At 40.4% G+C, this 14270-nt stretch overlaps 1 protein-coding gene across 1 annotated transcript; it reads right to left on the minus strand.

Moving 5' to 3' along the window:
* Positions 1-2809: 2809 nt before the first annotated feature.
* LOC119739713 (adenosine receptor A3-like) lies at positions 2810-7104 on the minus strand. The gene has a single exon (XM_038214743.1). It carries the CDS (start codon positions 5785-5787, stop codon positions 4813-4815), a length of 975 nt encoding a protein of 324 aa, XP_038070671.1. The 5' UTR covers positions 5788-7104; the 3' UTR covers positions 2810-4812.
* Between the last annotated feature and the right edge of the window lie 7166 nt (positions 7105-14270).

Below are 14270 nucleotides of genomic sequence, written 5' to 3' on the forward strand. Positions count from 1 at the left end.
CTCATTGAAATGGTCATTGTTCTAGAAGAAAAGCCACTGCAGAACAACTGTACCAAGCATGCCAAGTGTCAACACATTAAAAATGTTCTTGTTGCTCAACTACATGTATGTACAATATGTAGACAACTTTTTCCGAGCAACCTGATGGCTCAGCTGACAGACACGTAAGCTGAAAGTTAACAAATACATGTACATGACATCCTCAAAAACTAGAAGATGACTGATGAAGTTTTTCTCAGACTTTCCTCTCCAGAATACTTGTTTGATTTGTAGAACATGAATCACAATGAATTCAAACGAAGTGTTCATCAGCACTTTGATGACAACATTCATGCTTGTGCCCTCTATGGGTGCACAATGCTGTATATTTCCAGCCGCTGCATGGAATGCGAATCAGCCAGCCACCCCTGACAAGCTCTGTAGTTGAGCTGAGACATCTCAACCAGTAAGCAGGAGGTCGTTGGTTCATGTCAAGCCTAAGCAAGCAATTTCCTCACAAGTTGTCAGAGTGTACAGTGCTTACAAAGTAACATCAGAGTAACAAAGTTGTCCACTGACAAAGTCACAACGAGGTAACAAAAAGTGCAGATAACAAGCAAATACAATGATAGGAGAAAAATTCAGATTTTGCCAGCGCAGTACAGATCAGGAGCTTCCTGCACAGCAGAAAATATTCTCTCTCCTATGAAATCTCAGTTGTGCAAACTGCGCGATCCTGCCGCATCTAGACATTAATTAATGGCCTTCATTTTGAATGTGTAACACAGCCATCATTTGTTGTATACACAATGCTTCTACCTTAATTGATGCAGCAACTCACAAAGTCAAAGTGGTGGAAGTCGACTGTCAAATTCATCTTCGTTAGTCCTACAGAGCTAATGAGGGAATAAGCTTTTATGATGTCAACAAGAGAGAGGGTGTATTCTCTAGAAAACCAGATTTTGCGTCCAGGCCATTTGCCATCTGACAAACTGGTTCTAGTCTCCTTGTAATTTCCCACTCAATATCCTGTTCACTACTTCTGATGCCTCAAATGCCGGAGATAATTCCGAAAACTTTATTAACTATGGTGACAGGTATAAAATATTAATTGTGATATCAAACAAGGAGGTAAAGTTAATTTAAAGTACTATATTAACTTGTAGTTTAGATCTTTGTCAGAGCAGGGAGTTGGGGTGGGGGAGGGTTAAGTCAGGTTGGTGGAGGCTTGGATGAAAACTAATCCAAACTAGGACCATACCACTTTGATGATAGCAACACGGTCAGAATATTACTTCTTCGAAATGAACTACCCTCAAACAAACCTACATTATAATACCAATTATTATGAGAAAATCTTGCTCAAAGGAAAGAAAGAACTTGAACCAAATACCTTGTGAAGTTACCCACCTAAAATAGCATCATTCCAAAGAAAACAATGACGAAATGGGGCTTTGAAAAGTATGCCAACAGGCACACTTATATTTGACAAACCCTCCCTTTGCTTGAGAGGTCACCAATCGTCAAAATTTTCTTCCTCACCTCCTGGCCTACTGTTTACAAACCAATGGGGGTCTTGACCAATATTGACCCAAGTAATAAGCAGGCTGACAATGCATGTTACCATAGGAGGGTTAACCGACTGAATGAGAATTTTGTCCCGCGAGCTGATTTGGGGTTTGCATGTACATGGGAGATCTAACATCTAACACTTCAGTTTCTGAACAAGAACTTGCCATGTGCTCTGCAGAACTTTCCTGTGCTCTTCCTGCATAAATGTCAGGAAAAGCGTACCGTACATCAACTGGAAAAGTGTCACCAAAAGTAACCCCATTAAAATACCAATGCTTGTTCCCAAGTCAATCTTTGAGAAGATGACCATGTTGAACATAATGGCACAAGGTAACCAGGCCAAAGTGTAAGACCCCAGGTAAAGGATGTATCTGATGGTTTTGTTGGAGCCCTGTCCTAGCTGTCGGACTCTGTTTGCGCCAATGTTTGGCAGCATGTTGAGTTCGTTTTGTATTTTTCGCCGCTGTTCTCTGGCAATGCGCAACAAACCCAGCACAAACCCATCAATAATCAGTAGACCCAGGACAATGATGACAGTTGAAAATATGGCAAAAATATGATTAGGAGGGCTCGATCTTATGGCTTCAATATAGTATGTGGTACTATTAGCCACAGAGACATTTACTTCACTAGTGAGAAACACAGCAGCAAAACATGAAGAAACAATAACGGACAGAACCCAGCAAGCACCTATGAGACAGCTGCAAGTCTTATTGGTCATGAAGCCCAAATATCTCAATGGATGGGCCACTTTGAAAAAGCGGTCACCGGCAACAAGGGCGGAGCTGGACATAAAGGAAATCAAAACAAACACGATAGGAATAAAATAAATGTAATGTGTCTGTAAAATTGTGGTGCTCGAAAATTCAATATATACTGGGGACAGAAAGAGAAACATTAAAAGTATGCATAATGAGTTTGAAAATACAACTGATGTACAAAGATTGGCAAGTAAGTAATTTGACGCACTGTGCAGAGTTCTGTTGAAAATAACTGAGAAAATGATATAGAAATGGATCAATAGACTAATAAAAGCCAGAGGTATAAAGATTACTAGCAATGCATGAGATAAAGGACCCAAAGATATGTCAAAGGAATCAGTTCCATTAGTTTCCATGGTTCACTGTTTCTTCATAATCAGTTCATTTTTTAAAGTAGCGCACGTTCAGTGAAAAATGAAAGCAAAAATATCACATATCAATGTCTCACAAATCCAAAAAGAAATACAAAAAGGCTTTGTGAATTTGTGAATATTGCACAATGGCAAATCGCTGAAATTACACCAACCAGCAAAAAAAAAGAGAATCAAAAGTGCATGGTCATTGTGAAAAACTGCCGGGAAACTGCATGACATATTCTGTCCTTTGTAGCCTTGTAAAGTACACCTCTGCTTGAAGTACTGCCGTTACAGAGAAGATACTGATACAGCAAACGATGGTAGGTCATATAGAGAAACAGTATGGTGGGTGGTCCAAATTTTCTTGGTCTGAATTTAGGATCAGTGGATCTAGCTTTCTTCATTCATCATAAACTTGGCCTCAATCCAAGTGAAGAAGATCAACTGGTGTACAGCACTGTAAACCTGTCAGAAAGTGTAGAGGTTCTGGGTGTGCCAACTTGTCTGCTTGTCCACAGGAGAATGAAGTGAATTAAACTGCAGTAGAAAGACATTCAATCACTCATGGAAATGGTCACAATGTTCCAGAAGAAAGTCTACTGCAGAACAACTGTACCAAGCATGCCAAGTGCCAACACATTAGAAATGTTCTTGTTGCTCAACTACATGTATGTACAATATGTAGACAACTTTTTCCGAGCAACCTGATGGCTCAGCTGACAGACACGTAAGCTGAAAGTTTACACATGACATCCTCAAAAACTAGAAGATGACTGATGAAGTTTTTCTCAGACTTTCCTCTCCAGAATACTTGTTTGATTTGTAGAACATGAATCACAATGAATTCAAACGAAGTGTTCATCAGCACTTTGATGACAACATTCAGGCTTGTGCCCTCTATGGGTGCACAATGCTGTATATTTCCAGCCGCTGCATGGAATGCGAATCAGCCAGCCACCCCTGACAAGCTCTGTAGTTGAGCTGAGACATCTCAACCAGTAAGCAGGAGGTCGTTGGTTCATGTCAAGCCTAAGCAAGCAATTTTCTCACAAGATGTCGAGTGCTTACAAAGTTACGTCAGTGAAGGGCAAAATGCAATATTAAATTGCTGTTCACTGGTCAAGTCACAACGAGGTACCAAAAAGTGCAGATAACAAGCAATTACAATGATAAGAGAAAAGTTCTGATTTTGCCGGCGGTACAGATCGGAAGCTTCCTGCGCAGCAGAAAACATTATCTCTTCTACGAAATCTCAGTCCCGCAAACTGAGCGATCCTGCCACAACTAGACATTAATAATAAACGGCCTTCTTTGTGAATGTATAACACAGCCATCATGTGTTGTATACACAATGCTTCTACCTAAATTGATGCAGCAATTCACAAAGTCAGAGTAGGGGAAGTCGACTGTCAAATTCATCTTCATTAGTCCCACAGAGCTAATGAGGGAATAAGCTTTTATGATGTCAACAAGAAAGAGGGCGTATTCTCTAGAAAACCAAATTTTGCGTCCAGGCCATTTGCCATCTGACAAACTGGTTCTAGTCTCCTTGTAATTTCCCACTCAATATCCTGTTCACTAGTTCTGATGCCTCAAATGCCGGAGATAATTCCTAAAACTTTATTAACTATGGTGACGGTGGTATACAATATTAATTGTGATATCAAACAACGAGAGAAGTTAATTTAAAGTACCAATTTAACTTGTAGTTTAGATCTTAGTAAGATAGGAAGGATGGTGTTTCGATCAGGTTGGCAGAGACTTTGATAACAACTAATCCAAATTAAGACTATTACCACAATATTGATGATAGGGAAATGATCAGAATATTACTTCTTGGAAAAATGAATTAGTCTGTAACCAACCTACACTGTACCAATGTAATGAGAAAATCTTGCTCAAAGGAAAGAAAGAACAAGAACCAAATACCTTGTGAAGTTATCAACCTAAAATAGCATCATTCATAAGAGAACAATGATGAAAAGGGCTTTAAAAAGTGTGCCACTTATATTTGACAACACTATTAAATCATACTGCAAAGCTTACACATCCACTGGGATCTCAACGTCACCTACATTAACCGACTGAATGACAATCATGTCCCGAGAGCTGACTTGGGGATTGTACACAAGAGGATCTAACATCTAACACTTCAGTTTCTGAACAAGAGCTTGCCATGTGCTTTGCAGAGCTTTCCTGTGCTCTTCCTGCATAAATGTCAGGAAAAGCGTACCGTACATCAACTGGAAAAGGGACACCAATATGAACCCCATTGAAATATCTGTGCTTGTTCCAAAGTCAATTTGCCTTGAAAAGAAAAGGGCATTCAATATAATGGCACAAGGTAGCCAGGCCAAAGTGTAAGAACCCAGGTAAAGGATGTATCTGATGGTTTTGTTGGAGCCCTCTCCTAGCTGTCGGACTCTGTTTGCACCAATGTTTGGCAGCATGTTGAGTTCGTTTTGTATTTTTCGCCGCTGTTCTCTGGCAATGCGCAACAAACCCAGCACAAACCCATCAATAATCAGTAGACCTAGGACAATGATGACAGAGATAAATATGGCAAAAATACGATAAGGAGGGTTCAATCTAGTGGCTTCAAAATAGGCTGCGGTACCATAAGGGACATATGTACGTACTTCACTAGTGACAAACACAGCAGCAAAACATGAACAAACAATAACGGACAATACCCAGCAAGAGCCTATGAGACAGCCGCAAGTCTTATCGGTCATGAAGCCCAAATATCTCAATGGATGGGCCACTTTGACAAAGCGGTCACCGGCAACAACAGCAGAGCTGGACATAAAGAAAACCGTAACAAACACGATAGGAATACAAAAAATGTTAAGTGTCTGTAAAAGTGTGATGTTCACCAATGCAACTGGGTGCAAAAGGAGACACATTGTAACTATGGAAACTGAGTTTGAAAATACAACTGATGCACACAGATTGGCAAGTAAGTAATTTGACGCACTGTGCAGAGTTCTGTTGAAAATAACTGAGAATATGATATAGCAATGGATCAATAGACTAACAAAACACAAGGGTATAGTGGCTACCATAAATGCATGAACCACTGGACCCATAGCATACATGTCAGTTCCATTAGTTTCCATGGTTCACTGTTTCTTCGTAATTAGAAGATACATGTTCACTGGGTGGTGAAATCAAAGTATAATCTCAAATGTCTCACATATCTAAACACTGAAAGGCTTTTTGACAATGGAAAGATCCAACTGCACAATGAAATGATACAATTGCACAATGGCAGATCAAAAAGATCAACCAACAATAACAAAAAATCCAAAAATATCAACGGGAATTCAACAACGTACAGTTGGTTTTTAAGTTGTGAAATCAAAAATACGCAAACAGTTTACTAGTTGAATTTCCACCATGAAAACCTTTAACTTTTTGGAGGTTATTTCAACAGCTGTGATGTTTCAGTCCATCATAATTGTCCAATAGGTCCTGTGCAATTTTGCATGGAGAAACAGAAGTGCTCAAGAATGACATTTGCAATCGCAACGGTAGCTGCTTAGTCATTGTGTGAAGCTGGCAGGAAGCTGCATCGTATTCTGTCATTAGAAGTCTTGAAGCCAGTACTTGCTTGAGGTACTGCCGTTACAGAGAAGATACTGATACAGCAAACGAGAGTAGGTTGTATACAGAACCAGTATGGTGGGTGGTCCAAATTTCCTTGGTCTGAATGTGGGACCAGTGGATCTAGCTTTCTTCATTCATCATAAACTCAGCCTCATTCCAAATGAAGAAGATTCGCTGGTGCACAGAACTCTAAACCTGTCAGGAAGTGTAGTTATACTAACTTGTCTGCTCGTCCACTGGTGAATCAAGCAAATTAAACTGCAGCAGAAAGAAATTCAATCGTTCATGGAAATGGTCGTTGTTCTAGAAGAAAAGTCTACTGCAGAACAACTGTACCAAGCATGCCTTTGTCAACACATTAAACATGCTCTTGTTGCTCAACTGTATGCATGCACAATGTATGTAGACAACTTTTTCCGAGCAACCTGATGGCTCAGCTGACAGACACGCTAGCTGAAGGCTTACAAATACATGTACATGACATCTTCAATGACTAGAAGATGACTGATGAAGTTTTTCTCAGACTTTCCTCTCCAGAATACTTGTTTGATTTGTAGAACATGAATCACAATGAATTCAAACGAAGTGTTCATCAGCACTTTGATGACAACATTCAGGCTTGTGCCCTCTATGGGTGCACAGTGCTGTATATTTCCAGCCGCTGCATGGAATGCGAATCAGCCAGCCACCCCTGACAAGCTCTGTAGTTGAGCTGAGACATCTCAACTAGTAAGCAGGAGGTCGTTGGTTCAAGTTCAGCCTAAGCAAGCTATTTTCTCACAAGCTGTCGAGTGAGCAGTGCTTACAAAGTAACGACGGTGAAGGGCAAAATGCAATATTAAATTGTTGTTCATTGGTCAAGTCACAACGAGGTACCCACAAGTGCAGATATCAAGCAAATACAATGACAGGAGTAAAAATGCAGAGTTTGCAAGCGGTACAGATCAAAAGCCTCCTCTGCAGCAGAGAGCGTTCCTTTTTCTAATTAAAAAAACCCCAGTCCCACAAAACGCACGATGATGCTACCACTGGAGCATCAATAAACAGCCTTCATTTTGAATGTGTAACGCAGCCTCCATTTGTTGTACACACAATGCTTCTACCTAAATTGATGCAGCAAAAGTCGGTGTGTTGGGGGGGGGGGGGAAGTCGGCTGTCGCATCCATCTTCATTAATCCAAGAGAGTTAATGAGGGAATAAGCTTTTAGGCTGTTTGCAGGAGATAGGGCACGTCATTGCAATATGAGCACAGTCATGATTCTCTGGAAAACAATATTTTGTCAGTAGTCCATCGGCCATCTGACGAACCGGTAATACATGTCTATGCATGCTCCAACTAACTCGTGTTTTCCAACACAATAACCTGCTCACTGATTTTGATACCTCAATTTTCGCTGGAGATAATTTAGAAGACTTAAATATGGTGACAGTGATATGATCAATTGTCATGACATCACAGGAAGGTAAGTTTATACAGCGCTGTAAGCCTTTAGTTTAAATCTTGGTAAGGCAAGGTTGAGGGGGGGGGGCTGGAGCTCATTCAAATCAAATGATATTTAATATTATTCGTGATGCTATTTGTTGCAGCATGTTTGCTGATGGAAACACAGTTTGCGTACAGGACAATGACTTTGCCAACATAAATGAATAATGCAGTGGGGGTGTCACACCCTTCTAGCAACTCCCCTGGTGACATGCTCAGAATACTGCCTCTAGGAATAATTACGTCTCGCAGCCTTACTATAGACCTTTATCAGGATACGCCATCTTGAAAATCAAAGCCAGGCATATAACGCACACAAACATGGCGGCATAAATAGTGTGTACAGTGAATGAGTGACTCTCGCAAACTTACAGCAGATTGACACTCTTATATAAATGAATGGCATACAGCTCAAATTCCCAGAAACATCAATCAACTTTCTATAGGTACGGTAGGTCACGTCTTATTAAATTTTGAAGAATGATCTAATGAATATACAGCCCAAAACCAGTGGCCGAAATGAAGTTTCCATGTCTGAGTTTACCAGGCATCAGTAGCACCCAACTGTATCAGATCAGAGAAACGATCAAACTTTTCTATTTTCATTTTTCCATCCGCGGATTTTTCTGAGCTGAAATTGTTAGTAGGTACTTACATTAAGGGGCTTTCCGCGAACGGTAATGTACACAGGACCTGTCATTCTGCAGAAATAAGAGGAAAATTGGAGCCAGATCATGTGCGTATGCGGGAACGTGACAAATTTATTTCACTTCCCAATGTAAGCGCACTGTACCCTGACTCATTTACATGCAAAATGACACAAAAACTTCAGTTCGACCACTCAAAAGTACCTGTAAAAAGCTCTGGGGTGGCGTGTGTTAATTCTCGTTCACCAATTATGATGCCTCGAATGCTGGAGATAATTTTGAAGACTTTATTATTTACTATACAAGATCAATAGTTACATCAACATATTTTATAGTACTAAAATGAACACATAGTTCAGATCTGGGTGGGGGAGTGGTAGTCAGGTTGGTGGAGGCTTTGATACAGAAAACAGCCCTCAAATTTAGACCATACCACTTTGATGATATATTCTCGTAATCTATCAATGTTGGCTAGGCCAAATGCAACCATCTTTTAATGAAATCCGACAGTGACCTCCCTTAATTTGACTTGGAGAAGTAGTATCACTAGGCAACCTGTGAACACTGTAAACGTGTGCCGTTTTCACACCATTGGCTAACGGTAGTGTTTTGACACGACTTTGTAATCGCACAGAACCGCCAAAGCTCCATCCTCCTTAAAAAGACTTTTTAAGTGACGTAAATTACAAGATGCTTCTTAAGAAGATTGCCAAACACAAGGCAGCTGAACTCAAGGAGAGGGATGAATGTGTACGGACATCAGAAGATATCAGAAAGACCTACTGAGAAGGAAGATATCTGTTTGCTTTTCTTTCGCAGATTGTGGTTCATTTGAAAACGAGACAGACTTAATGACTCCAGATGAGGACAAAATGCAGGACATTGCAGGTAGTGAGTTCCAACACAAAACAGGATTAAAACACTGGAAGTCTTACGTCTCACTGCACTGACTCCTTTGGAAAAAAAACCCAGTAAAACCAATGCGAGGTTGTGGAAAATGTGCAGTACGACTTAGAAGGGATCAGAGAGCTTCGAACACATGCTGTGATGATGCCCGCAGGAATATAGCTGAGAAAAACGACTGAGTACCTGACCATAAGAAGTACGTGTGCTATAAGCAGCAAGCTTTTGGATTCTGTCAACTCGTAGGAGGGAAACTGCAGTCAGAACATCACCAGCCCAAAATATGACACACACGGAATTTGGCGATGCATGGTAAAGCTGTGGCCAGACAACACATGCCAAGGTGACGAGAGACTCATTTGGATGAGAGAGACTCATTTGGATGAAATGTCACAAATGTATTTCTGAAACTCTGTCAGAAATATATCACACCGCGGTTTGATTTCATGGTATCGAAGAAGGAAATGCCGTTCTGAAAGGAAAATCTTCAACCCGTTCAGCCCCATTCTCCCACAAATTGCACGTTTTTTTTTTTTACATCACTCATTGGAAAGCTGAGAAGAGAAGATGATAAGAGCAACGTTTTGATTTTGATTTGACACAAGATTTGGAGGATACAACACAACCTTCAAAAACAACACGCTCTACAAGTCTTCTGAAATTATATGGAAGAATTTTTATGAAATCAGAAAATCACAACTGTACAACTGCAAAACATAAATTCTAGGAGTTCTAAACATCTCGGTTGAGCTACATCAAAATGGGGAAAAATGATTCTTTAGTAACCCCCTCTCCTTTTGTTTTATCACTGCCAACTATACTCATAGTGCTCATGACTGTATTTGGAACGATCTTCTGTCTTATCTACTTGTGGCTTATATTCTCTATTGTTTTCTGTCGCAAACTCAGAAATCATTCCAATTATTTCCTGGTAAATTTATTTGTCACTGAATTTGTTTCTAGCCCGTTACTTCTGATTATCATCCATCAAGACACAAATTACCTTTCCCCGAAAATATCGGTGTTGCTGATAGCTAGTTTAACTGCAGTTTCCACCTACGGTTATTTGTTGTTTTCTGCTGTTGTTGCCCTTGACAGGTATTTCAAAATTGCCAAACCCATGCAGTATGTACGCCTCATGTCTAACAAAGTGTGCACATGTATTACTCTGATTGTTTGGGGTCTGTTGGCTGTTACCTTCATTGGTTTATTTGTCACTAATATGGGCAAGTTTGATTCAGATTTCATATTGATAGCTGATCTGTTTTTCAATGAAGCTTTCTTGTCACTCGTTATAGTCCTCGTGGATGTCTTTGCATTTCCTTGCTTACTTACAATCACAGTGTCCGTTGTCGCTCTGGCCTGTATTGCCAGAAATCAACAGCGCAAGATAGAAGCTGAGAGAGTCAATCTCGGAAATATTGCCACCGACCACCAACCCAATATCCCAAATCAAGGGGCACGCCCTAAAAGAAAGCATTCATCCAAATTAGCACGCTACCCAAGCATGTCCTTTAGCACAATCATTATCGCCTGGGTCCCAAACATCATCCTCGTTAATTTTGTCGCCTTTCAAGTTGTGGCCCTGACACAGGGTGTGTATATCGGGATGTTCGTTCTCAACGGTATCGCAGTAATGCAGATGGGGTTGGGGGCGCTATTTCTGGTATACATGCAGAGCGAACACAGGCAGGTGCTCTGCGATACATGGAAGGTCATCCGTAACAAGTTCACACACTAACCTTTAAAATGTATGCAATGAACACCTTCACAATAGTGAACACATGTTCACTTACAGCAAACTAGTTTGGAATATCCACACTAACTTGCAATTATTGATATTAGATTGTTTCTCACTGTTGCGTTACTCTTAAGGTACCATACCTCAGATTTCTTCATGAATGTATTTCTATAATCATACATTCAATATATGTAAGTACTCTAGCAGGCCCGTCGCAAACCCGTAACGAGCAACTGGCCCCCCAGCGTAAAAATTATATAGAAGTGTGTTTTTTTCTTGTGGTGTGCCCCCCCCCCCATTTGTACTGTGCCCCCCCCCCTCTAATGCCTGGAGTTGGCGACGGGCCTGTACTCCAGTCTAGTTAAGTATAAAAAGCAGTTTTAGTACGTGTATTACAAACAATGTAAAAAAGATATGGTGAACAAATACCAATGAATTTACAAGTAATTAAAAAAGTGGCCTTTAAAAAAACTACTAGCTAGCCCTTCTCAAAGAAAAAAAGAAGAAGAAAAAAGAAACCCTGAACCTTGTTTGCAAAAAGTGAACTGAAAAGGAGGATGGCCAAAATGATAATCTCTGGGACGGCACATCTTTAATAGTATTTATTAACAAGTTCTGATGCCGAGATCGCTGGAGATAATTGAGACTTCATTAAGTATGGAGGCAGTGACAACTTCAACTGTAACATCAAACAGAGAGAAAGTTTATAGCACTAAAACCAACAGGATTACATTTAGGTTGATGGAGGCTTTGATTAAACCTATCCAAATTACTGCTTTGATGATAGTAACATGCTCATCAATGGTGCCTCTTGCACAATCACGTCTCACAGTATTATTAACGTTGGTAATGCCGAAGACAAATGCAATCATCTTTTCAATCAAATCCGACAGTGACCTACCTTAATTTGACATTGGAGATTCACTAGGCAACCTGTAAACACTTCATTTTTCATTGGCTAACAGCAGTGCTTTGACATGACTTTGCAATCATGCCAAACTGCCATGGCATTCATCCTCCTTAAAAAGCCTTTGAGTGACGTAAATTACAAGATGCTTTTTAAGAAGATTGCCAAACACGAGGCAGCTGAACTCAAGGAGAGGTACGAATGTGTACGGACATCAGAAGATATCAGAAAGACCTATTGAGAAGGAAGATATCTGTCTACTTTTCTTAAACAGATTGTGGTTTTTAATTTGAAAATGGAAAGACTTAATGACTCCAGATGATGACAAAATGCAGGACATCGCAGGGAGTGAGTTCCAACCCACAACAGGATTAAAACACGGGAAGTCTTACGTCTCACTGCACTGACTCCTTTGGAAAAGAGACAGTAAAACCAATGCCTGATTGTGGAAAATGTGCAATGCTACTTACATGAACAGTACGGAGAACAGTACGGATCTAGAGAGCTCATGATCACACACTGTGATGATGCCTGTAGAATAAGCTGAGAAAAAGGACTGAGTACCCGGCCAAAAAAAGGACGTGTGCTATAAGCAGCAAGCTTTTGGATTCTGTCAACTCGAAGGAGGGAAACTGAAGTCGGGACATCACCAGCCCAAAATATGACACACATGGAATTTGGCGATGCATGGTAAAGCTGTGGCCAGACAACATACCCAAGATGATGAGAGACTCAATTGGACGAAATGTCACATTTTGTATTTCTGAAATGTCAGAAATATATTGAACTGAGATTTGATTTCATGGTATCGAATCACTCCAAAGTTTTTGAAACTTCAAGGCTGACCAAGAAGAAAATGCTGCTTTGAAAGGAACATTTTCAACCTGTTCAGTTCCATTCTCCCATAAAATCTTTCGATAATTACGTATCATCACTATTCGGAAGCTGAGAAGAGAAGGTGACAAGAGCAAGGTTTCGATTTTGACTTGACACAAGATTTGGTGGATATGTATGACCCAACCTTCAAGTAAAACCTAGCTGTACAAGTCTTCTGCAATTATATGGAAGAAAGACTCTGAAATCAGGAAGTCTCAACTGTATGACTGCAAAACATAAATTCTAGGAGTTCTACACATTTCGGTTGAGCTACATCAAAATGGAGAAAAATGATTCTTTAGTAACCCCCTCTCCTTTTGATCTATCACTGCCAACTATACTCATAGTGCTCATGACTGTATTTGGAACGATCTTCTGTCTTATCTACTCATGGCTTATCTTCTCTATCGTTTTCAGTCACAAACTCAGAAATCATTCCAATTATTTCCTGGTCAGTTTATTTGTCACTGAATTTCTTTCCAACCTGTTACTTCTGATTCAAATCCACGTAGACACAAATACCCTTCTCCCCAAAACATCGGTGTTGCTGGTAGCTAGTTTAACTGCAGTTTCCGCCTACGGTTATTTGTTATTTTCTGCTGTTGTTGCCCTTGACAGGTATTTCAAAATTGCCAAACCCATGCAGTATGTGCGCCTCATGTCTAACAAAGTGTGCACAGGTATTACTCTGATTGTTTGGGGTCTGTTGGCTGTTACCTTCATTGGTTTATTTGTCACTAATATGGGCAAGTTTGATTCAGATTTCATATCGATAGCTGATCTGTTTTTCAATGAAGCTTTCTTGTCACTCGTTATAGTCCTCATGGATGTCTTTGCATTTCCTTGCTTACTTACAATCACAGTGTCCGTTGTCGCTCTGGCCTGTATTGCCAGAAATCAACAGCGCAAGATAGAAGCCGAGAGAGTCAATCTCGGAAATATTGCCACCGACCGCCAACCCAATATCCCAAATCAAGGGGCACGCCCTAAAAGAAAGCATTCATCCAAATTAGCACGCTACTCAAGCATGTCCTTTAGCACAATCATTATTGTCTGGGTCCCAAACATCATCCTCGTTAATTTTGTCGCCTTTCAAGTTGTGGCCCTGACACAGGGTGTGTATGTCGCGATGTTCGTTCTCAACGGTATCGCAGTAATGCAGATGGGGTTGGGGGCGCTATTTCTGGCATACATGCAGAGCGAACACAGGCAGGTGCTCTGTGATACATGGAAGGCCATCCGTAACAAGTTCACCTGCTGAACTGAAAACTAATACATGTATATTGTATACCTATAGAAGTAACACTAGATATTGTAATTAGACAGCAAACAAAATTTGTATAAACCTGAAAGTAGCGTGGTAGGCAGTTGAGATCAGAATTTGTAGATGAGCTCTGAAGTCACTCAGTAGACTTTTGCCAAAATTTGTAGGTTTG

The sequence above is a fragment of the Patiria miniata genome, unplaced genomic scaffold (assembly GCF_015706575.1).
Source record: "Patiria miniata isolate m_02_andy unplaced genomic scaffold, ASM1570657v1 HiC_scaffold_4, whole genome shotgun sequence".
Classification (NCBI taxonomy): Eukaryota; Metazoa; Echinodermata; class Asteroidea; order Valvatida; family Asterinidae; genus Patiria; species Patiria miniata.

Coding starts and splice junctions, on each gene's coding strand:
- LOC119739713 (XM_038214743.1), bottom strand. CDS start 5,787: ATGGAAACTAATGGAACTGACATGTATGCTATGGGTCCAGTGGTTCAT.